General features: G+C 44.0%; 1 protein-coding gene and 1 long non-coding RNA gene across 2 annotated transcripts in view; both read left to right on the forward strand.

Moving 5' to 3' along the window:
* LOC125754907 (uncharacterized) overlaps positions 1-5,928 on the forward strand; it is a 36,832-nt gene extending 30,904 nt beyond the window's left edge. The window contains exons 3-4 of the long non-coding RNA XR_007410005.1: positions 4,312-4,475; positions 5,834-5,928. This is a non-coding gene — a long non-coding RNA (uncharacterized LOC125754907). The remainder of the gene's footprint in view (positions 1-4,311; positions 4,476-5,833) is intronic.
* Positions 5,929-9,061: 3,133 nt separating this feature from the next.
* The window catches only part of NID1 (nidogen 1), an 83,006-nt gene continuing 66,508 nt past the window's right edge, over positions 9,062-25,559 (forward strand). The window contains exon 1 of the mRNA XM_025448448.3: positions 9,062-9,511. Within this exon, the coding sequence (XP_025304233.1) occupies positions 9,287-9,511 (225 nt within the window). The 5' untranslated portion in view covers positions 9,062-9,286. The remainder of the gene's footprint in view (positions 9,512-25,559) is intronic.

The raw sequence follows: 25,559 nt of genomic DNA on the forward strand, positions 1-25,559 counted from the left end.
GTGGAGGAGTAGAAGGAGGAATATCTGAAGTGGGATAGAAAGTCCTAGACCCAGATGAGGATGGGTGTAGCTCACTGTCTGGGTAAGAGCTGTGCTTGTGTGCATTTTGCACATTCCTACATGGCTCTGTTCAAGCGGGTGCAGCTTTCTGTGTTCAGCTGGTGTTTCTCGAAGGCAAAAATTTGCATATGCAAATACCAAAATGCATTATGCTGAAACTGTTTATTAATACATCATTCATATTAGAATAGATTTGCATTATTGAAGCAAGCATCCTAGCAGAAGTGACAGTACCTAAATTCAATGAAGAGACAATAGTATTTTGGTCTTTGTACTAATAACCTTTCAGTGATAATATCTCATTTAGTCTCAAACTGGAATCATTTTCCTTCTTGGCTCTTTTGTACTAGATTCGTACCATTTTCAATGTTTTCCAAAACCGGAGACAGCTGTTTAATTCGGTCATGGATGTATTCTGGTAATTTGGTTGATTCCTTCCAGTTTTGACATTGCCTATTTAACTATTTTCAGGTGCTTGTTGACTCTCAAAAGCCCTTACTTTGGCCAATAGGGCCAAGGGGTTTACCCCTGCTTACCCAGCTCTCCCAACTGGACCTTGCTGGTCTTTTTTTTTTTTTTAAGATTTTATTTATTTATTCATGGAAGACATAGAGAGCTAGGCAGAGACACAGGCAGAGGGAGAAGCAGGCTCCATGCAGGGAGCCCGATGTGGGACTCAATCCCAGGACCCCAGGATCATGCCCTGAGCCAAAAGCAAACGCTCAACCACTGAGCTACCCAAGTGTCCCACCTTGATGGTCTTGAACAGAGGGAGCCCATTCTTGCTGAGGAACTTTACATCTATGGTCCCCACACCCTGAACGCAGCCCTGTCCAGACTTCTACTTACTAATGCTCCTTCATCCTGTCCACATGTGGCTCCCTAACTTCTTCAGGCCTCTGTTCCAAAGGGAACAGGTACTCGGTGAAGACTTCCTCGATCTTCCTAAATAAAATAATTTTCACACCCACCCATGTCACAATACTCTTCAGTTTTTTCCTAATTTATTTTTATTCATAGCACTTTTACCCATCACCTCTCCACACAATATCTAATTGCTTATTCATTCCCTTGTTGTCCATCTCCCCCCATGAGAATATTTTGTTCTTGGGTGTGTCTCAATGCCCAGAATAGTGTCAGGTACATAGTCGGTGCTCAATAAATAGTCATTAATGAATGCATGATCAATACAGGGTTACTGAAGGTATAAAAATAAATGCTAGATAAAATTATCTAGGGGTCAATTAACCTGCCCAAAAAACCTAGCACTAAATGTGTACTCTGTCTTCAATACTTGAATGGTTTTACCTGGCTGACTTGAGGGAGATTGTGAACTGGGCCAATTGGGTCATAAACACCCTGATTTTCTGTTATCTTTCATTCCTCAATTGTATCCTTGTACCTCTTCTAGTCTCCTGAAATTCCCTCTGCTATGTCAAAACATGTTCTCTGATTTTAATTGGAAGGAAAACCTTAAGTTAGACAAACAAAATTAAAACCAGTGGTAAATTAGGACTTGAAGAAGTCTTTTGTACCCTCTAGGATAATCCCGTGAAGGCAGTTGTCTAATCTATTTTATTGAAATGTAAAATATCCGCAGAACACTATCTACTGCAACCTCACCCCAGAAGGTACAGATTCTAAGCACTAAGGAGATAACATGTAGCCTATACCACTGGCCTAGATGGGCTGAACTTGTTCTAGTCAAACATACTTACTTTACCCTGCTAAGCATACTTGATCTCATAAGAATCTTGTAAGGAAATGTGTTACTTTTTTTTTTTTTAATTTTGCAAGATCCGATGGCTACCCATTTGCTAAGTGGTCAGTGGTTCTCAGTGTAACATACAGAACCAGAAGCTAAGTGGTGACTATTGCTCAATCCCATTCCAATGAGGAAATTTTTACCAACATGGTTTTGTAAATACGTGTAAATACATAGCTCTAATTAGCTAAGACAAAGTAATGAGTCATCATGGTCTTCTTCCTCTATGACTGAGTACAGTCAGTTACAGTGACGTACATTACAATCATTTGGTCATCACAATTTATGCTGAACTTATTTATTTATACAAGTTTGACCTGTTCAGGTTTGGTTACATTAAATTTACCACACAGGAATAGGACTTTATGAAGATTTAATAACAAAATAAAATTAAGAAGGGTGCCTGGGTGGCTCAGTAGGTTAAGTGTCCAACTCTTGATCTCAGATCAGGTCTCGATCTCAGGATTGTAAGTTTAAGTATGTCTTATTAAAAAAAATTAATAAGAAATAATGCCTTCATTTGCACTTGACAATTGAATGTTATGACAATCTGAGGCCATATGTATGACCCATCACAAATCACTATTATTTTATAGTTATTGATTGATTGATTGAGTAGGGCTGAGACACAATGTTACATTTGTTTCAGGTGTACAACTTAGTGATTTGACAGGTTTATGCATTGTGCTATGTTCAAGTGCAGTTACCATCTGTCCTGTTAAATCACTATTACAATATCATTGACTGTATTCCTTATGTTATGCTTTTTATTCCCATGATTTATTCTGGTATCTCCCTCTTCCCTTCAGCCATTTTGCTCAACTCCCCATGGCTCTTCTCTCAGCAACCATCAGTTTGTTTTCTGTACTTAAAGGTCTGATTCTGCTTTTGTTTGTTTATCCATTTGGGTGTTTTTTAGATTCCACTTCTATGCAGAATCCTATGGTATTTTTTTTCTCAGTATTCCGGTTTGCATAATATCCTCTAAGCCCACCCAGCCCACTCATATTGTCTCAAATGGCAAGAGCTCATCCCTTTTATGACTGCATAATATTCCAGTGCACGTGTATTACATTTTCCTTATCCATTGGTCTATAGATGGACACTTAGGCTTCTTCCATATCTTGGCTATTGTAAATTATGCTGTACTAAACATAGGTACATATATATCTTTCAAATTAGTGTTTTTGTTTTCTTTGGGTAAACATCCAGTAGTGGAATTACTGGATCATATGATAGTTCTATTTTTTATTTTTTGAGGAAACTCCACACTTTTTACAGTGGCTACACCAGTTTGTATTCCCACTGATATTGCATGAGGGTTCCTTTTTCTCCATATCCTCACCAACACTTGCTATTTCTTGTCATTTCAATATTAGCCTTTCTAACTAGTGCAAGATGATATCTCACTGTGGTTTTATTTGCATTTCTCTGATGATTAGTGATGTTGAGCATCTTTTCATGTGACTTGGCCATCTTTATATCTTCTTTGGAAAAATGTCTATTCAGGTCTTCTGTCCATTTTTAAATCAGATTGTTTGGGTTTTTTTTTTTTGGTGTTGAGTTGTATAAGTTCTTTACATATTTTGAATATTAACCCCTTACCAGATATGTCATTTGCAAATATCTTTTCCCATTCAGTAGGTAGGTTGTCTTTCTGTTTTTTTTATGGTTTCTTTCACTGTGCAAAAGCTTTTTATTTGGTATAGTCCTGAGAATTTCATTTTGCTTTTGTTTCCTTTGCCTAGGGAGACACATCTAGAAAAATGTTGCCACGGCTGATGTAAAAAATTACTGCCTATGTTCTCTTCCAGGGTTTTTATAGTTTTAGGTCTCACATTCAGGTCTTGAATTCATTTTGAGTTTATTTTTGTGTGTGGTGTTTAGAAAGTGGTCCTATTTCATTCTTTTATATGTAGCTGTCCAGTTTTCCTAGCCCTGTTTATTGAAGAGATTATCCTTTCCCCATTGTATAGTCTTGCCTCCTTTGTCAGATCATATTGTTGTGGGATTTATTTTTGGGCTTTCTATTCTGTCCCATTGACCTACATGTCTATATTTGTGCCAGCACTATACTGTTTTCATTACTACAGCTTTGTACTGTATCTGCAAACCTGGTATTGTGATACTTCCAGCTTTGTTCTTCTTTCTGAGGATTTCTCTGGCTACTCAGGGCCTCCTGTGGTTACATACAAGTTTAGGATTTTAAAAATTCTAGTTCTGTGAAAAATGCTGGTGTTTTTTTTGATAGGGATTGCATTGAATCTGTAGATTGCTTTGGGTAATAAGGACATTTCAATGTTACTAATTCTTCCAACCCATTAACGTGGAATGCTTTTCCATTTGTTGGTGTCATCTTCAATTTCTTTCATCAGTGTTTATAGTTTTAAGACTATAGGTCTTTCACCTTTATTCCTAGATATTTTATTCTTTTTGGTGCAATTGTAAATGGTATTATTTTTATTTTTTATTTTTTATTTATTCAGAGGTGGAGAGAGAGAGAGGCAGGCAGAGAGGCAGAGACACAGCAGAGGGAGAAGCAGGCTCTATGCAGGGAGCCCGACGTGGGACTCGATCCCGGGTCTCCAGGATCACACCCCGGGGCTGCAGGCGGCGTTAAACTGCTGCGCCACCGGGGCTGCCCTAAATGGTATTATTTTTAAATTTCTCTTTCTGCTACTGCATTATTAGTGTATAAAAATGGAACAGATTTCTGTATACTTACTTTCTATCCTGTGACTTTCCTGGATTAATTTATCAGCTCTAGTAGTTTTTTTTTTTGGTGAAGTCTTTAGAATTTTCTATATATAGTCTCATGTCATCTACAAGTAGTGACAGTTTAACTTCTTTACTAATCTGGATGCCTCTTATTTGTTTTTCTTGTCTGATTACTGTGGCTAAATCAGTATTATTTTCAACAAAACATTCATATGAGCCATCTAAAATAAATATGGATTACAATATCAAAAATCTTTGCTATTCTTTCATAGAAGCAGAGTACAATGGTAGTTGCAGGGGCTGAAGAATGGAGGAAATGGGGAAGTGTTGGCCAAATGGTACAAACTTTGTTTATAAGATAAATTCTGTGGATATAATGTACAGCATGGTGACTATAGTTAATAATATGTATTGTATACTTGCTAATTTGCTAAGGTAGTAGTGTTTGTGTGTGTGTGTGTGTGTGCACGTGCGCCCTTAAGTAGACTCCATGCCCAGAGTAAAGCCCAATGCAGGGCTTGAACTCAAGACCCTGAGATGGAATCTTGAGATGAGATTAAGAGTCAGATGCTTAAATTACTGAGCCACCCCATTAAGATAGTAGATTTTCAGTGTTCTCATCACACACGCAAAAAATGCCAACTGTGAAATGATAGATGTGTTAATTACCTCAATTGTGGTAATCATTTACATTTGTATATCAAATCATTACATTGTACGCCTTAAATGTATACAATTTTTGTCAATTATACCTCAATAAAGATTGGAAAAAAGTGATTAACATATGAAAATCCATTATTAGAAGATGATAATTAAGAATAGCAGCTGAGAAGGCATAAACATAAACTTTTTGGATCAATCTCTTAATAGTTCCCTATAATTTTGTTTTGGGATGAACATTGTTTTGGAACATGACATAGTTACAGAAATATTCTTGGAAATAATTCTCTTCTTTAGTTAGGAGTGGTTATTTAATTTGTGTTATCTTTATCCGTGATAAGAATTGAGGTTAAGTTGTTTAAAATAGTGATCATCTTATTCACAAATTAGGTAAATTCCCCTGGAATTGAAACACTAGCACATTTATGTCTACATAACATCTAGTAAATAAAGGAATCTTCCATGACCATATGTGGTCAGTGGCCAAACCTCACAGGAGAACGAGATTAGAACTTTTTCAGTGAGATTAGTCTTTTTCAGTGAAATAGCCAATTGAGCTATTTTTCCATTCAGTTGCCTAGACTTTTGTCTGAATAAACCAAATAGAAAGTTTAACTTGTTTTCTTATAGATATGCCTGCTTCCTGAATTTTGTCTTCCTGTCTCATCCGGTTGATAGCACTCAGTGAAAAAGTACAAGTCTCTAACGTGACGAGTTTAATAAAAGATAATTTTTAAAAAACCTGGTATATTATGTCATTTTGGGTTCATATGCTACTGCAGATAGCAAATGGTTCTTAAAAGTACTACTGAGTTTTCAAACTATTAACTTTTATTAACATGCACACAGCATTAGTTGAGGCTCTGTGAACTCTGGAAAAGAAAAGAACACATGAGGCTTCCCCCAAAGAGCTTATATTGGAGGGGGAAAAAACACATGAAACAACTAGAGGAAAATATGTAATTGTTACATATACTTAGAAAATGACCAGGGCATAACATAAAATTAAGTATTTAATGATGAAGATTGTGTATCTAAATGTATTTAAAACTAGAAATCCTAAAGGAGTAGCTGGCAGCTACATTGTCTCAGTCAGAGGCATAGCATAGATGTCACATTCCCTAGCACCAAACGATGTGCAATGAGTGCAGGGCTATTAATAGGAAACGACAGACAGTTTACGGTACATACCAGACTCACTTAAGCAAGACCATTCTTTTTTCTTTTTTTAATTTATTTTTATTTTTATTTATTTTTTTTAAGCAAGACCATTCTGATAGAATAAATGAACATGTAAATAGTAAATGAACATTATGTATAAACAACAGAGCAGATATACCTTGTGGATGGAAATTGGGGGAGAAACCTCTCCTTTTACAGAAAGGCAGAAGGGTGTGGCAGAAAAAGTATTAGCTTTGGTTTCAGATACACTGAAATTTGAAAACATTCAAATCCTGGCGGCTCTTCCACAAACTACAAAACTGGGCGTATTATCTAACTTCTGCAAGTCCCATTTCCCCACATCTGCTTGAGGCTACTCACTTAGGCAACTGTTATTGGTATTCATTCTGTTAAGACTAGTTCACATCTCACCATGTTACTATCACGTCTGTCTGTCTTCTCCAACAGACTGTGAACTGCTCCCCAAAGGGATTGTGTCTTAATAGTCTTGGAGCTTTGCACTGGTATTCTGGAGAACTTGCTCTTGTAGGAGCCGAGGGAAATGCCGTGAACCAATAGGAGTTGCAGAATCTGTCTGAGTACCAAAAACGGAGAGGATTCCAGGCACGAGCAACAGCTTCAGCATAGCTCTGAAGTGAGACAGAAGATGGGGGCTTTGAAAGAGGATAGTCTGAGTGAGGCAACAGGCAGGAAAAGGCTGGCTTGGTGTCATAGGGCCCATGCCGAGTACAGGTAAGCACAGAGGATGAAGAGGAGCCTCCAGAAAGAGTTGTTGGCGGGTTGAATGGGCAGTGCTGGGGCCTGGAAGCCCAGAGGTACAGCAGTTGAAGCCAGGGATGGTGTGGAGCACAGTCAGGAAGTGTGCTTCAGGGGTGGGGGACAGGGGCTCCTGGGAGATAAAGGAAAAGCCATCAGATTTGGTAATGGATTGCAAGGAGCACTAGTCACTTTTTTTTTTTAATTTTTATTTATTTATGATACTCACGTAGAGAGAGAGAGGCAGAGACATAGGCAGAGGGAGAAGCAGGCTCCATGCACCAGGAGCCCGACATGGGATTCGATCCCGGGTCTCCAGGATCGCGCCCTGGGCCAAAGGCAGGCGCTGAACCGCTGCGCCAACCAGGGATCCCACACTAGTCACTTTTTAACAAGAGAGAAACTGCATCAATACAGAAGCCATTTAATGTAGTGGTTAAGGTGGTCCTGGAACTGGACGACCCTGGGTCACCTGCAGGCTTCCAGCTGTGCAGCCTTAGCAAAATGACTTAAACCTCTCTGGATCTCTGTGCCCCTCTTCAGGAAAATGGGGATGGTCTCTCTCCTAGGGTTATCGTGGTTGCAAAACGAACTGATACCTTGTAGAAATGTAGTGTTTTCTGTGACAGCTAATGAATTTAAAAGAAAAAGACATCCAGAATGATCAAAGACTTTCTGTTCAGAGGGTGGATGTCATTTGCTTTTTATGTTTTCTATTGGTTCAGGACTCCTGCTCCTTAAATATTATATTGAATTTGCTGTTTACTGTGAGAATTATTTCGAATTGCGTCCTAGGTCTTTCATTTTAGCTGGTGACAGGCAACAGAAATGCCCCGTGTTGACCTCTCTAGGTTAAGAGGTCTGATAGCAGGCACATATCCAACACCCACTGTCCCTGACTTCAAAAGGCAGCCCTGTTTTGCAATCCTGCAGGCTCAAAACCTTACACCCAATTCTAACTTCTCTCCCTAACCCCCATATCAGATTCATAATCAAGTCTCATTCCTTCTTTCATTGTAATGCCTCTTAGGTCCAATTCTTCTCAATATCCATCCACCTTTTCCATTCTCACTACCCCTCACCCCTGTTTTCCCTTTCAATAGCCCTCTGATGACCTCCCAATGAATGCCAAATTAATGATCAACCCATTACTTAGGACACCAGCTACATGCCTTATCGCCCTTTGTCAGGAACTCTCAATAGCTGTTCTCTGAGCGTTAAGAGCGAGTTCAAATTCCTAGGTTTGGTATTAAGGCTTTCCTCCCAACAGCCCTCGTTCCACATTCTCAACTGGGAGATTGTGTCTTGAATCCGCTCACAGCTCCAGTTTCCAGAACGTCCCTTCCCCAGCCTCCTGATGACTTTTCCATCCCCTTCCAGAAGCCGTGGTTCGAGTCCCGGGTCCCCCTCGGAAGTTCTCCTTGGCCAATTATTCCAGCCCTAATGTCATTTTATCACTTGGGGGCCCCGCCCCACCAAACACCGGATTATCATATACACTCGTGACTGTGTCTCCGAGGGTGGGACCCCCCGTCTGGCCGAACTTCCACCTCACTCAATGACGCTGAAAATCTGGATGGATGAGTAGATGAACGCGTCGGGTCCAGTCCCCTCTCCCTGATTTCCTGCACCTACCTGCCCCCTCTTCCTGCCAGAGTCCCACCCAGCGAGTCCGACCTGGACGCCGCCGAGCAGCGCCGGGGTGGACTGTGCTCCTGAAGGCGGAGCGTTTCCACGCAGCCCGCCCTCCGACTGGGCCCGGACCCCAGGCCCGGGGCGCGAAGCCGCGCGCTCGGCTCTCCCGCGGCCCCCGCGCTCCTGCCCCCGCGGGGTCCAGGGCGACGCGCCAGGACCGCGGGGGTGGGCCGAGCCCCTCCCCCGGGGGTGGGCCGAGCCCCTCCCCCCTCCCCCCCTCCCCCCTCCCCCGCCCATTGGGCGGCCTCGGCGGCGCGTCCGGCCCCGGGCGGGCGGGCCCTCCCCCTCCCCCTCCCCACCCCCACCTCCCCTGGTCCTCCTCCGCTATTTCCCGGGGAGGGAACCTCGGGAGGCGGGTGCAGGGGCAGCCGAGGGGCGTCCGGTTACGTCTCCGCCCTCCCCGGCCTCGTCCGCCGAGCCGCTAGGTTTGCGGGACGCCAGTTCGGGACCATGTCGGCCGCGAGGCGCCGGGGCGAGACTGCGTGGACGCGGGCGCTGCTGCTGCAGCTGCTGCTGGTGGGGCCCGGGGGCTGCCTGAGCCGCCAGGAGCTCTTCCCGTTCGGTCCGGGACACGGGGACCTGCAGCTGGAGCCCGGGGACGACCGTGTCTCCCCAGCCCTGGAGCTGAGGCGGGCGCTCCGCTTCTTCGACAAATCCGACATCGATTCGGTCTACGTGAGTGCGAGTCGGGGGGCCGGCGGGGGCTGTAGCGGCGGAGGGCGTGGGGCCGAGCCGGCGGCGGACGGAGGCGGGGGCCGGCGGGGGCGCCCGCGGGGCTGGCCGGACGAGGGCGTCCTGGGCGGGGACGGGGACCCCCGGCCGGGCCACTGCAGCAGGAGGGGTGCGGGCCGGGGTGCTCCGCGCGCGCCCCGCCGGCCCCGGGGAGCCCCAGCACCCCGAGGCCCCCGGCACCCCTGGCACCCCGAGGCCCCCAGCACCCCGAGGCCCCTGACACCCCCGGGACCCCGGCACCCCGAGGACCCCCAGCACCCCGAGGCCCCCGAGGCCCCCGGCACCCCCGGGACCCCGGCACCCCGAGGACCCCCAGCACCCCGAGGCCCCCGGCACCCCCGGGATCCCGGCACCCCGAGGCCGCCGGCACCCCGAGGCCCCCGGCACCCCGAGGCCCCTGACACCCCCGGGACCCCGGCACCCCGAGGCCCCCAGCACCCCGAGGCCCCTGACACCCCCGGGACCCCGGCACCCCGAGGCCGCCGGCACCCCCCGGGACCCCGGCACCCCGAGGACCCCCAGCACCCCGAGGCCGCCGGCACCCCCCGGGACCCCGGCACCCCGAGGACCCCCAGCACCCCGAGGCCCCCGGCACCCCCGGGACCCCGGCACCCCGAGGCCCCAGCACCCCGAGGCCCCCAGCACCCCGAGGCCCCAGCACCCCGAGGCCCCCGGCACCCCCGGGACCCCGGGACCGCGGGAGGCGTCCCCCCCGCCCCCCCCCCCCCCCCCCCCCCCCGGCAGCTGGTCCCGCTATGGACCCGTCCCTTGGGCCCGCGAGCCGGGCGGGCGGGCAGGTCCGGGCGGGCAGGTCCGGGCCGCGCTCGGGGCAGAGCAGCCCGTCACAGCCGCGCGGGGCCCGGGATTTCGCCGACAGCCGGCGCCTGGGTGCGGGCTCCGGGTGTGTCTCGGCCGTGAGTCCGCTCTCCGGCCGGGCGCTCGTTTCGGGCCAGAATTTAGCGCTGGGAAGGCAGGGCGACCTGGCGATCCAGTTCCTGTGGCGGAGCAGGGTCACCACGGGGGCCCCGCGGGGAGCGGGCCCGGGGGCGTCAGCCCTGGAGCCTTCTCCGGATGGGCCGGGCCTGGGGCGCTGTCAGCTTGTCGGTCCTTCCGTGCCGCCGCCTTCCCCAGCCGCGCACCATGTGGGTTTCATATAAAGCTGAGCGCATTCCAGAGTGGGGGTGGGGGGAGGACGCGACAGCAACCGCGGCTGCAGCCTGTCCTGCCTGTGAAGTGCCTGTGCCCGTCCGCGCGGGCCGACCGCGCCTCGGCGACCCCACGTGCAGCTCGCCGGCTTTGCCTGAGAGGACTGAGTCCCTGCAGTCTCTACCCTCGGACAGGGTCGCCCTAGTGAGCTGACTGCCCTGACCCCCCGGGCAGTCTGATGAAGCCTGTAACACCCCCTCGTGGAATATTTTTAATCACAAAAACCAAAATCTGCAGGATTGCCCAGGAAATCAATCATGTTGAAATCCAGATAAAAATATTAAAAGTAAGGGCACCTGGGTGGCTCAGTGGTTCAGCCTCTGCCTTTGGCTCAGGTCCTGATCCCAGGCTCATGGGATCGAGTCCCGCATCCGGCTCCCCTCAGGGAGCCTGCTTCTCCTTCTGCCTATGTCAATGCTTCTTTCTCTGTGTCTTTCATGAATAAATACGTTTTTTAAAAAAAACCAAAGAATTAAAACAAAAACTGTCTGAAGTAACATATGTGCTTATCTTTACCCATTATTAAATAGTAAGGTGTAACCGTGAGTCCAGTGGGAGGTGGTAGTCAGATAATTACTGAATTTTCAAGATCAGGAGGACAGTAAACAACATTTGAAGACAGGTGCTGCGAGACTAAAATGTGGTGTGAGAATACCTGTGATTTTCTATTTGTGGCAAGGTTATTAAGAGTTACCACTAGGCTTTGTTGCCTGCATTCATAATGACAGGAAATACTACATACCAGCCAGAGGTTATTGAAAATAAAAATGAAATTTCTTTTTTCCCTCTTAACAGACCCACTGAATTCTTTTGTTAAATTTGGGACCTCCTCCTCACCTTTATTTGTGGCATTAGACTAACCACATTACATTCTAAAAACTTTGAAAATTTCTTGATAAAAAAAAGGATTTTACGATTGGGAAAAAATTAAAAAATATAAAAAAGGATTTTGGTCAAACCATACCTTCCAGGTCTATGTGGGTTTCTTTCTTTCTTTTTTTTTTTTTTTAAGATTTTATTTATTTATTCATGAGAGACAAGAGAGGCAGAGACATAGGCAGAGGGAGAAGCAGGCTCCCTGGGGAGAGCCCGACGTGGGACTTGATCCTAGGACCCCAGGATCAAGCCCTGAGCCAAAGGCAGATGCTCTACCACTGAGCCACCCAAGTGCCCCTCTACTTGGGTTTCATCTGCACTTCAATGAGAAAGAATCCCAGAGCTCTGTTGGATGTTATATCTGCCACTGGCTGGGCTCTTAGGAAGCTGAGTCTGAATGGAGATTAGCAGGCAGGTTATTTCTTTGGGTTGAGTGCCTTACCTACAGAAGGGAAGGAGGTGCTGACAGGCTGAGCAGAGGCTGAAGCTGAGTGGCTTGCAGCCCTAGTAAAGGCCTCAGCCAGCCCCTGGGAGCCCTGATGTGGGATGACTTTCCATAGCTGTCTCAAGTCTGTGAGAGGGTTGGGCCTCAGTGCCCTCACAGCAGGTCAGTCATTGCATAAGGGCTGCCCTGGAAGAAAGGTAACCCTGAGCAAGGCAGTCCTCAAAGAGGGCTGACGAGGGAGGGCTGTATTCTCAGGAGTCAAGGAGGAGGGATCCAGGGTGTGATGGATGTGAACAGGTGAATCATCAGGGATGTGCATATGAGCTGGGTGGTCTGGACTGTGCTGGGGGTACCTGACTAAGAAGATGAAGAGCCCCTGAGAAGGAAAACAATTATTGGGTGAATGTATCTTCCATGTGTCAGACACTTGCTAGTTTTAGGTTATTTAATCTTCAAGACAACCTGCCCTTCTTTACAGATGAAGCAATAACAATAAACACTGGTCCCAGAATTCCCAAATCCTACCAAATGTTTCTACCCAAATGCCCACCTGTCGGTTCAGGTTTCACATGGCAAACTGATAATACTCACGTCCCTCCTTCCCTCAGCTACTTTCACTGCCGCTTGCTTTCACTACCTTGGTAGTGGTACCTCGTGAGGGTTCTCACACTGCATCGAGGCTGCCTTATGCTGTCCCTTTATTCATTTATTCTGCAAATACTTACCAAGTGCCTACTATGTGCCAGGCACTATTTCAAGTACTCAAAATGTAAGTGAACAAATCAAAGAATCCTATCCTCAAGTAATTTGCATTCTAGCAGAGGAGTGGGACCAAGAAAATAAACAGCAAACATAATAAATGATATTTTAGTAGTTGATATGCTACAAATATCAGGGCTCTGGGATGGAGCAGGCAGTTGAATAGGAGTCTGGAATTTAGAAGAAAAGCCTAGGCTTCAGATATAAATTTGGAAGTCATTGGCACATAGATGATATTTAAAACGAGAACTAAATGAACCCGACCAGGGGAGTATATTTGATGGAGAAGAGGTCCCAAGGAGCCTCCAACAGGTCAGAGAAAAGAAGAGGAGTCAGCAATGGAGGGCATGGCCAGTGAGGTGAGAGGAAATGCAAGGAGAAGGAGTCCTGGAAGCCAAGTGAGGAAAGTGTATTAAGGAGGAGGGAGTAAATCACACCATGTTAAATGGGTCCAAAAGGTGAGAATGAGAGTTGTCCATTGGCTTGACTAACATGGCAGTCAGTTCCCCATTACACCTTCATGGCAGGTCCTCACATTTGTATCTTTCTTGTCCTGTTGGCAACAACACTTTCCAAATGTGTCCAGCCTCTTTAGTGCCCACCCCCTGTCCTGACTTCAGAAGACAGACCATGCACTCTTCGGTCTGGATGTGGGGCCTCCGCCTACCATTCGAGCTTCATCTCCAGCTTTGCCTTAACCTTTCTCAGGGAGTCATTTATGCCTTACTTTGGCCCTTTGCTCATTCTTTTGTTCTTCTGCTTTACCCATCTCGTACCTCTCAGATTCACTTCCATTCTCAGGGTCAACACAAGACCCTCCTCCTTCCTAACTGACTGGTATCTGCAGACTGTGTAAAGTCCTCAGTCCTTAGAACTCACTGTCTGATTCGGAGCTTGATCTATTGATAGATGTTCACATATCTTCATTTAATCTGTTCACCTGGAGTATCAGTGGGTAATGTGGGAAGAGTGAGGTCTCTGGAGCCCAATTCATGTGGCCTTGGATCTCCGTTCTGCCACTTACTTGCTGTGGATCTCTGAAAGCCCTGGTTTGTTCATCTGTAAGACAGAGACATCATTGCCTTTCTCATGGAGTTGTGAACATTCTTGAATTAATGTATTTAAACAGCTTATTGTGTGGTAATGTGCTCTCAAACTCTGGGCTTTCTTCTTCACTGAGAGCTGAGATTGTGTCTTTAAGAAAAAAAAAAGCCAAAACCTTTATTTTCTATCTTATTCTTTTTTAAAAATATTTTATTTATTTATCCATGAGAGACACACAGAGAGAGGCAGAGACATAGGCAGAGGGAGAAGCAGACTCCCTGTGGGGAGCTGGAAGTGGGACTTGATCCCAGGACCCCGGGATCATGACCTGAGCCAAAGGCTCAACCACTGAGCCACCCAGGCACCCTCTACTTTATTCTTGTAGTACTTTGGTAGCATAGTTTTGTCTTTTGTTAAAAAATTTTTTTATTTATTTGTGATAGTCACAGAGAGAGAGTGAGGCAGAGACACAGGCAGAGGGAGAAGCAGGCTCCATGCACCGGGAGCCCGATGTGGGACTCGATCCCGGGTCTCCGGGATCGCGCCCTGGGCCAAAGGCAGGCGCCAAACCGCTGCGCCACCCAGGGATCCCGGTAGCATAGTTTTGATGTAACTTTTGAGAAAGACGTTTCATATGTAACAGGTGAATGCTCACTCTGTCAGAGGCACTACAAAAATATGCCTCTCATACTTTTACACATACTGTAGAGAACCATAAAATCTGTCAAGGTGAAAAGTCCCTGGAATTTCTCATGTATCAGGAAGTATAGCAAAGCAAGAGAAAGCATTCTATACAAGTAGTGTTTCAGCTTTCTAGCCACACGCTATGTACCCAGTGTAACTGGAGTGCAACTTATCTCTATAAACATATAACATATTTCAGAAACAAGTAAAGAAAACTGAAGCACCAGTTCTTTAAATAATTCTTTTTTTTAAAGGATTTTATTTATTTATTCATGAGAGACACAGAGAGAGAGACAGAGGGAGAAGCAGGCTCCCTGTGACTCGATCCCAGGATCCCAGGATCATGACCTGAGCCATAGGCAGACACTCAACCACTGAGCCACCTGGGGGCCTCTTTAAATTACTCTTGATCACTTAAATGAGCAAGTCTGTTCTGGGGAAGCAACGCTGGTGTGGGCAGAACTTATCTGAGCCTGTGGTGGTTGCAACGTGGAGATCAAGGAGAGCTAGGCCAGCTTCATCAATCGTTTCTTGCAGCAGCTTCTGGATGCGGTTTTGCTGTGCTGCTTGCAGGGTCGCTGCTCACCCTGCCCAACATTTGCTGCGGTGAAACATCCAGGAGGGCACATTGGTGTTCAGGTTGTTCATCAGGGGAGAAAGCTTTTCAAGGCCCATACCCGTCTATGTAGCATCCGAACACTTAGCCACATGGCCATGGCCTTTGTTCTCTTGGGTTCTTAGTACAGCATGAACACTTGCACGGCAGCATCAGCCCTAGCACTCATGCTGGAGAAATTAATCTCCTGGATCTTCTGGCGGATTGCATTTTCAGGGTGTGTTCTTGCAACATTCCTGTTGCTCTCCAGAGTGGCCTTTTTTTTTGACCCTCAGTCTTTTTTGCCTTTCCTTCTTTATCATATTTTTTGGCATTCCAATTACATTCTTTCACAGAAAGCTTAAGTAAAATTAGGGTTTCTCCATGTTTGACACGGTCCCTGTGACTTTCCTTGGAAGTGGCAGTCCGGGCCAGTGGCCCAGGTTGCTCTCTGTGCAAGGGCTATGGCCAAGGGGACAAGTGAGAGCTGGAGCCCAGACCACAGGCCACTCTCCTAGCCCTAACCTCGGCATGGGGCTGGGGCCACTCAGAGGAAAAGGCGCCTGCCGCTGATTTGCCCAAAGGCAGTGTGATCTAGCAGAGGCCCTGGATGAATCATAGAATACTTAATAGAGTATGAATTTCCAGTGAGGGCTAAACTGAAATTGAATCATTATGTTGATCGACTTTATTTTTTTTTTTAAGATTTTATTTTTAAGTAATCTCTATGCCCAACATGGGGCTCAAACCCACAACCCTGAGATCAAGAGTCACATGCTCCACTAACTGAGCTGGCCAGGTGCCCCTGTGTATCAACTCAAAATTGAGGTCCAACCATTTTATTTTTCACCCTTTTGTGTCTGGTCTTGTTACTTATAAAATGAAGAGGTTTGACAAGATTATCTCTGAGGTCCATGTTATTTTAAGATTTTTAAATATTCTTTGAGTGACCAGGTGTTGAATAATTACATTTACTATCTCAGGACACTGGCTAGTATTTCTCATAAAATGCAGTGCAGTGTTAAGCTATTCATTCAGCAAGTACTTAATTTTACTGTCTGATATGCCGGGCACAGTGCTAGGCTTCAGAGCTACAGATTAAAACAAGATCAGTGTTGTTTCTGCTCTCATAGAGTTTACAGTTCACTGGGGAAGAGGGACATTAAACCAATCATTATACTGATAAGTGGCCAATTGCCACTGTGATGAGTGCTACTAGGGAGAAGTCCATATATTGTGGTGGCAACTGAGCTAGTTGGAGAGGTTCAGGAGAACCTTCCCAAGTCAGCTGGAACTTCAGGATGATTAGATGTGAGCCCCAGAAGGCAGAGCGCAGGACTATGGTTCAGAGGAAAGCTTCCTGTGTGTGAGACCATGAGTGTCGAGAGAAGGAGCTTGTCATGTCACAGTTAGTGGTGCAAAGTCCAGTGTGCAGGAGGACCCTGTCACCCCCAGGTCAGAGCCCTCCAAGGGTTTTCCTTGGAATCCAAGGCTTCCAAACTCCCCACCATGCCCTCAAAGCCTCTCGTGGCCCTGCCCAGCTGGAGTCTCTGCCCCTATCCCTGACCCTGTTCTCACTGGCCAGGCTCCAGCCACACCAGCTTGCTTTCTTTCCTGGGACCACAGCCAGCTTGTCCCATCTGGGTCTTGGCACTTGGCTTCCCTCTGCCTGGGACACATGGCCCTGATGTCCTATGGCTGCACTTGCCTGTCGTGCAGGCTCTGCTCACACGCAGACCCCCATTTGTGATTCTTTTTTTCCCATCCTGTCTTATTTTCATCATAGCATGCATTGCCATCTAATAACCAGGTTGTTCATTTATTAGTTTGTTTTCTGTTTGTTGGCTCTCTTTTCCCTTAGAGTTTGAGCCCTATGAAGGCAGGGTTTGACTTGCCATAGTCCCCCCCCCGCCATTTCCCTGGTTCACTAGCACTCTGTGGCACACAGTGGTTGCTCTGTTATGATTTATTGAATGAATGAAAGAGTGCTAGGCATTTTTCATCTTATTCTGTGAAGCAGCGGGATGCCTTTAGAGCTTTCTAAGTAGGTGAGGGACACGATTTATTTTTAAAATTCCCACCTTCTTCAACAAATAAATGGCATGGGAGAAAAAGAAGGAGGGAGAACCGCTATAGATTAAAAGAGATTTGGGAAGTATGTTAGGCAAGTGCCAGGTGAGGACCTTGTTGGATCCTGATTGAAACAAAGTGGCCATAAAAAGACATCTTTGAGACCAATTGCTTTTCTGGAAGAGGTGCATAGGCAAGATTGACAGGTGAAATAATTTGACATCTGAGATTTCATTTAAAATACTTCAAAAAAAGAAAAGATAAATATGCACATATGTGAGAGGACTGGGTGAATCAGGAACTGGAGGATGTTGATAATTGTGGGAGCTGATTGATAAGTGTATGGGCATTCGTTGGGTGTTGAACTGTGTGTGTTGAAATTTTCCCTAGTAAATAGTCCGATTATTAAAAGTTTAAAAAATTTATGCTGCCTCCCAGGCAGAGGATTTTTGGGGGCAGGGTAGAGGAGGAAGAGTGAACTCCAGGATGAGACGTCCTGTTGCCAGGGTTCAGATGAGAGGTAATGGTGGCATATGGATGAGGATCGTTGGTTCCAGACCTATTTGGAAGGTGGGAACAAGGAGGCTTACTCGTGTATGATCTCATTTGAGACATGGCAGCAGCCCTGTGAGGTAGCTCAGGCGGCTCTTGGGATGAGCTTCCTATTGTAGACAAGGAAACAGACATGTGCAGCTAAGGAGCTTGCCAAAAATCACTCAGCTAGTAAGTATGAACTGAAACCTGAACTCAGATCCTCTCACTCTGAGTTCTGCAGTCTTTATACTATGCTATGTTGGATAGCACTTTCATCTTTTCCTTTCTTTGTTTATTCATTGGATGATATCTTATCAGCCCCAGGTCTGTACGGATTTTTGGGCTGGGTTTGTGGGACTGCAGTGATGAGTGACTCACACATGGTCTCTGCTCTCCTGAGGGTCACTGGTGCATTACACTGCTCACCACTGCATTCCACGACCCACTGCCGCATGATAGGACTTACCACTGCATCAAACTACTCCCCACTGCACGATACTGCTCACTGCTGCATTGCTTGTGAAAAAAGTTGGTTCTTAGCTCCTAAGGAGCACGTTCCTTAACTGCTTTTATCCTCAAGTAAATTGTTTTCTTTTATTTAATTTTTAATTATTAGTGTTTCAAACACATGCATAAAAGGGAGAAAATAATATCCTGAGTGTCCATAGGCACATTACCTAAATGTAACCATTGTTTGCATTTTCCATATTTGTTTCATTAATTTCCCTTGGCTGATGCATCCAAGGTAAATTATAGTCTTTGTGACTTACATCACTAAATATTTTAGTACATATTCCTAAAATAATAAGAGCATTTCCCTATCTAGCCAGCTGAGTATGATCACACATAACAAAATCAATAATAATCCCCTATTATCAATTTATGTCCATTTCATATCAGAGCTCTCCAGTATTCCCAAAGCTGTCCTTTGTAGCTAGACTTACTCAGACAGGTCTAAAGAAAGACAAGCATTACATTTGACTATATCTCTTTTAGTCTGTTTTTTTTTTTTTTTTTTTTTTAGATTTTATTTATTTCAGAGAGAGAGAGTGTGTGTGGGCAAGGAGGGACAGAGGAAGAGGGAGACAGAATCTGAAGCAGACCTTGTACCGAGTGTGGAGCCTGATGCACGGCTTGATCTCAGGACCTTGAGATCATGACTTCAGCCAAAACTAAGAGTTGGACACTCAAGCCCTCAACTGACTCTGCTACCAAGGAGCCCAGCCCCTCTTTAGTCTGTTTTAATCTTGAAATTCCCCATTTGATTAATCAGTTTAAGAATCACTGCCTATTGTCCTGTAGAATGCCCTACCTTCTGCATTTGACTATTTCTTTGTAATGTACTTTGGCTTGTTATTCCATCTCTATATTTCCCGAAAACTGGCAATCTTGAAAATATTCAGGTTAAACTTTTTTTTTCTTTAGAAAACACATGCAATTTTATTTTTAAAGTCATTTTGGAGCTAGTAAGATGATGCAAATGGTTTTAAAAAAAACTTGTAAAAACAGGGAAGAGGGAAATTTCCTTCCCACCCTGGTCTCCAGCCCCATAATTTCCTCCCTAGAGACAATCACTGTTCATGAAGTTTTTTTAATCTCCTTGCAGAGAGATTCTCAAATGTACAAATGTATGTATATCTACGACTACCACCTGATTTTACATACCTCCTTGATTTTTTAAATACCAGCTTTATTGAAATATAATTTGCATAGCATAAATTTCATCCCTTTAAAGTATACAAGTCGGTGATTTTTAGTATATTTTGAAAGCTGTGCAACCATCATCACTAACTACGGAATATCTTTTTTTTTTAAGATTTTATTTATTTATTCATGAGAGACACACAAAGAGCGGCAGAGACATAGGCAGAGGGAGAAGCAGGCTCCATGCGGGAAGCCCGATGTGAGACTCCATCCTGGGACCCTGGGATCATGACCTGAGCTGAAGGCAGAGTCTCAGCCATTGAGCCACACAGGCGTCCCTTAGTACAGAATATCTTGATTGCCCTCAAAACAAGCCTCCTATAAAAAACAAACAAACAACAACAACAACAAAAACCAAGCCTCATATCCTTTTGCAGTCACACCCCATCTCCACTCCAGCTTCCCCACTCCCCTGATCCCTTGTAACCACTAATCTACTGTCTGTATGGATTTGCCTGTTCTGGACATTTTACATAGATGGAATCATACAATATGTGATCTTTTGTTACTGGTTTCTTTCACTTAGCATAACATTTTCAGGGTCCCTCCATGTTGTAGCGTGGATGGGTACTTTATTCTTCTATGGCTGAGTGATATTGCCCTTTTGTCTATTCATAAGTTAATGGATATCCAGATTCTCTTTTGTGGCTATTCATGAAATACTGCTATGAATGTTTGTGCACAAGTTTGTGTGTGAACATATGCTTTCAGTTCTCCTGGGTCTACTGAGGAGTGGAATTGCAAATGAAGAGGTTCAAAACAAGTCTCCCTTAATTATGCCACTTTAGCATGTGGGTTATTTTGAGCAGAATGCAATCAAGATCCTGTGGGTTCAAGAGAATCATTTGCCCCTGCCTTAACTACATAGAAGAATGTAAGTTGGGGTCTTTCCCAGAATGAGAGTTTTTATTAGAATTTTTTTCTGAGTGACCATCTACCTGGCGGGACAAGCATCTAATTTTCAAACATTTGCTCTTATCGTCCTGTGAATTTCCCTACTCTCTGATCTCATTCCTTAGCTCAGGATGGCATATATACATATACCTCATTTTACCTTCCTGTCTTGGAATACCCTCTGTACGTGGTGTTCCTGTATGTTCGAAATTAGATTTGATTTTGTCCTATTAATTTGTCTCATGTTAATTTAATTCTTAGGACAATCAGAAGAACCTTTGAGTGTAGAGGTAAATTTCTCCTTCCAAAACTAGGTCATATGGTAACTCTGCTTAATATTTTGGGGGCTACCAGTTTTCCAAAGTGGCTGCATCATTTTACATTCCCACAAACAATGTATGAGGGTTCCAATTTCTCTGCATCTTCTGTCAACACTTATCTGACTTTTTGATTCTAGCCAACTTAGTGGGTGTGAAGTCTCACTATGGTTTTGATTTGCATTTCCCTGATGGCTGATGACATTGAGCATCTTTTCATATGCTCAGTGATGTAGGCCAATATTGGCCATTTATAGATCTTCTTTAGAGAACATTTATTCAAGTGTTTGTGTATTTTTTATTTGGGATATTAGTATTTTTACTATAGAGTAGGCTAAACATTCTTTAACAAGAATACTTCATGAATGAAGTCATATATGTCATACTGTATAACATTAGGAGGCAAATGATGTCTGGTTATTGCTGTACTAGCTGCTACTGTTAAGGAGATGACAGCCAGATCATATCTGTCATATTTTCCCCCTGGTGAACAGTGAGCAAGCTATGGGATGATACTTCAGCCTTATGCAGCTGGCCCCTTTCCCATCAACTTTTCAACTAATGCTTAGCATCATTCATTGATGATCTTTGCCTGAATCAATTATTAAATTAAGTGCTGTCAGAGTCCTGGGTGGCTCAGTGGTTGAGCATCTGCCTCTGGCTCAGGTCATGATCCCTAGGATCCCTAGGGTCCTGGGATCGAGTCCCACATCAGGGTCTCTGTGGGGAGCCTGCTTCTCCCCTCTGCCTCTCTCTGTGTGTCTCTCATGAATAAATAAATAAAATCTTTAAAAATAAATAAATAAATAAATAAATAAATAAATAAATAAATACTACTGAGTGATAGGCACCTTGGGTGGTGCAGTCAGTTAAGTGGCTGCCTTTGGTTCAGGTCCTGATCTTAGGGTCCTGGGATCCAGCCCTGCATTGTACTCCCTGCTCAATGGAAGTCTGCGTCTCGCTTTCCCTCTGCCCCCTATCCCCCTGCCTCCGCTCATACTCTCTCTCAAATACATTTTTTAAAAAAGATTTTATTTATTCATGAGAGACACGCACAGAGAAAGGCAGAGACACAGGCAGAGGGAGAAGTAGGCTCCATGCAGGGAGCCTGATGTGGGACTCAATCTCGGGACCCCGGGATCACACCCTCCAAAGACAGATGCTCAACTGCTGAGCCACCCAGGCATTCCTCTCAAATAAAAATTTTTAAAAATCTTAAAAAAAAAAAAAGTGCTGCCAGGTGGTGTTTTAGTTTTGTTGTTTATCATTCTTTCTACATTTATTAGCTGATGTCCTTCTGTAAAGAGAAACTTTACAAGCCCCCATCATCTGGGGCTTTTGGGTAATACTGACATATGGCTCATTCTGGAAAAGCAGATAGATACTTAATTCTTTCCCTATAATTCTAATGTTCAAATGAAGGGATTGGTGTTCAGGTGGCGGTGTAATCCAAATGAGGAGAGTTTCTGGGGCTCTAGTTGGTAACTTCTGATATCTACCTCCCAAGTGTCAAAGAGGAACATGCTTCTCCCCAGTATGGAGAGTTTAGACAAGCTCTTCTCCATCCTTTCTTGAGTGGCTTCTGTTCTGGAATACCGAGGAACATTTCTACCCCTTCTTTAATAGACACACTGGAAGTGAACATTTAAAGATTAACCATTTTTAAATGGTGGAAGTTAATCTCAGGTAGAAATATCCTATGGAAGAGATGGGTAAATGATCCAAAGTCTCTCATTAGATAACTGGATTAAGTTGAAAACACTGACACACCTCTCAACTATTACCCCTAGGTTTTCCCTTGTTTTTATATGCTAAGACTTTAAAAAAAAAATTTTAAGATTTTATCTATTCATGAGAGAGAGAGAGAGAGGCAGAAACACAGGCAGAGGGAGAAGCAGGCTCCATGCAGGGAGCCCGATGTGGAACTTGATCCTGGGACTCCAGGATCATGCCCTGGGCTGAAGGCAGGTGCTCAACCACTGAGCCACCCAGGGATCCCTCTATGCTAAGACTTTTGTTTTTATTTCTAATTCAATCTAGAGCCATTTCTCTGGCTCTGTGGGGTTAATGGAAAAAATTTGCAATTTGGACTTAAGAGTTTTGTTCTGGCACTTCTTGTGGATGATCTTAGGCAAGACCCAAAAACTGAAACTAATTTTTTTCTCAGGAGAATGAAGATAATATTAATGCCCACTTTAGTAGATTTAATCAGATAACTGGAATAAAAATGCTTCATAAAGTACCATGAAAGCACCATAAAGTACCATAAAGGTCAGGCCCTGGGTCCCCTGATTGTCCTAGGCTTGAAATCAGTCAACCTCCTCTTTGATTGTATTTTGGACTTGGCTCTTTCTTGGGCTTCTTCTTTCTCAACCTTTTCTTTCTTTAGGCCTGTTTAATTTTTTCGTTTTTCTACCTACCCAGTCGTAATCCATGAAGCCATCCCACGAAGCTTTGCAACTTACATGACTTTTGCTCACGATTCTTCTGAACTAGCCAAATATAACAGAAAGAGCAAATGTTATGGGTGCCAGCAAATGTGAGTGAAAATCTTGGTTTCATCACTTGCTGGTTATGTGACATGAAGCTAAATTAAGTCTCATTTCCTTGTCTTTTTTATATATGTGAAAAGAAGGATGTTTGTATTACCTTTTTAAAAATGCAGACAGCTTTAGTAAAGGACCTCAGACGTAGCCCACACTCAGTAAATGTTTGTTGCCTTTCCATTCTTTACCCCCAAATAATTTTTCCTTAAATTCTGGCTTTCTCTCACCCATGGAGTTCGCTTTTGCAACTGCAGGCAATTTCATGGTCTTCTCAGTATAGCTATTTGCATTTGTAAAACAACCCCATTTGTTTCTTATTTGTGCCTACCTCAAGTATTCTTAACTACATCTGTTTTGGGGAAGGCTCTCCTCCACTTTTGCAGGCTGCTCTCTGCCTGGTGACTGCTACTAGACTCATTGAAGCCTAAAACTATGGTTGTTTCAACAACTTGAGTGTGCATTTGAATATAAGGAATCTAACATGTAATTTTTTTTCTAACATGTAATTTGTTGAGTGTCCTCATTCAGACTTTCTCCAGTGCTACATGCTGTCTTTAAAGATGAGCCTGAAACAGGAAGTGCTTTTTAAAATAGGGAACAGTCCCCAGTAAGAGTTAATTGCTCTGTCCACCCTCTTCATGTTAGCCGAGTTGAAACAATTGTACTTAAGTGACTCCAGCTGTTAGCCATGTGGTGCTGGGCATTTTCACCCTGGGGTGTTTTGTGATATAAGTGACGTGTTCTGCCCTGTGTGACTGGATGAAGAGCCTATTGTTTGGTGTGCTCCTTGGAGGGAGAGAATAGATATGTCTTCTTTTTCTTTTCTTTTCTTTTCTTTTCTTTTCTTTTCTTTTCTTTTCTTTTCTTTTCTTTTCTTTTCTTTTCTTTTCTTTTCTTTCCTTTCCTTTCCTTTCCTTTTTTCTTTTCTTTTCTTTTCTTTCTTTCTTTTCCTTTCTTTCTTCTTTTCTTTTCTTTTCTTTTCTTTTCTTTCTTCCTTTTCCTTTCTTTTTTCTTTTCTTTTCTTTTCTTTTCTTTTCTTTTCTAAGCTCTACACCCATCGTGGGGCTCGAACTCAACAACCCTGAGATCAAGAGTTGCACATGCCACTGATTGAGCCAGGCAGGGACCCCTAGATATGTTTTTTGAAGTGGCATTAAGTTGTGCTAGTAACACACTAAAATGAAGTTTAATTTTACTAAAGGAGCTTCTTTTTCCTGGTGTAAACTGTAAGTAAGATTTCAAGGCAATATTTACATTTTCAATGGCCTGGAAGTAGCTGTTTTCAATAAAGAAGTATTATAGACAATAATATAACATTATTATTATTATTATTCTCTCAATAATTCAGACAAGCTGTCTCAGGAATACATTTAATCTGTAAGAGTTTTGTGGTATAATCTGTAGCAAAGAGTGTGCTGGTGCCATTGGGAGTCAGGGTACCTGATTTAGGGCTCCAAGGTACTAATTGTGAACTGTTGTTAAAATATAAATTGAGGCATATTAACAACTTTAAGCATTTACTTGAACAGAAATCAATTCTAATTGGGCAGTATCCAAACTAGCAGATAGAAATGAGCTCTGAGGAGCTGTACGACATGAAAGACTTTCATAGCTAGATGGAGCAGGAACAAGGAAGGTTCCTACTAGGTTAAAAATGGGATTGGTTATTGCAAAGTCCCTTTCCTTTAGAGGATGGTAATGGTGTGTCCAGGAGTTCCCTAACTAGTGTTGGTCAGGTGATTCCTGATTGGTTTCAGATTTTTGGAAGAGCCAAACTGTAATTAAGTTAAATCTTAGCACATAAGAGATTCCTAACTCTAGGAAACAAACTGAAGGTTGCTGGAGGAGAGATGGGTGGGCGGGATGTGGTAACTAGGTGATGGGTATTAAGGAGGACACATGATGTGATGAGCACTGGGTGTTATATACAACTCTACCTCTGAAACTGAAAAGAAAAAAAAAAGAGTTAAGTCTTGGTTTGATGATGTGAGCTTAGCATAAGTGACTCCATTTAGGCATGTTATCTTGTGGGATTTGGTTTTGTTTTTTACAATTCTCCCCTTTTGATCAGGCTCTCAGCCTGAGAGATGTGATAAAAAAAAATTTAAGGCATTAGTGCTTCTCCAAGCTCTGAACTTCTTGCATTTTTTTTTTCTCATCCTCTCTGTGGTATTCACAGGTCATTATGTCTTTTAGCTGAATCTTTCTGGAGTATTTGCAGGTCATGACCTTGGGTTTACATTTTTAAAAAAATCAGTTATTCCCTTTGTTTCTTTTCTGATGACTTAGTCTTAAGAAGATAATTTGCTTGGTGGTT

Source organism: Canis lupus, chromosome 4, assembly GCF_003254725.2.
Source record: "Canis lupus dingo isolate Sandy chromosome 4, ASM325472v2, whole genome shotgun sequence".
NCBI lineage: Eukaryota > Metazoa > Chordata > Mammalia > Carnivora > Canidae > Canis > Canis lupus.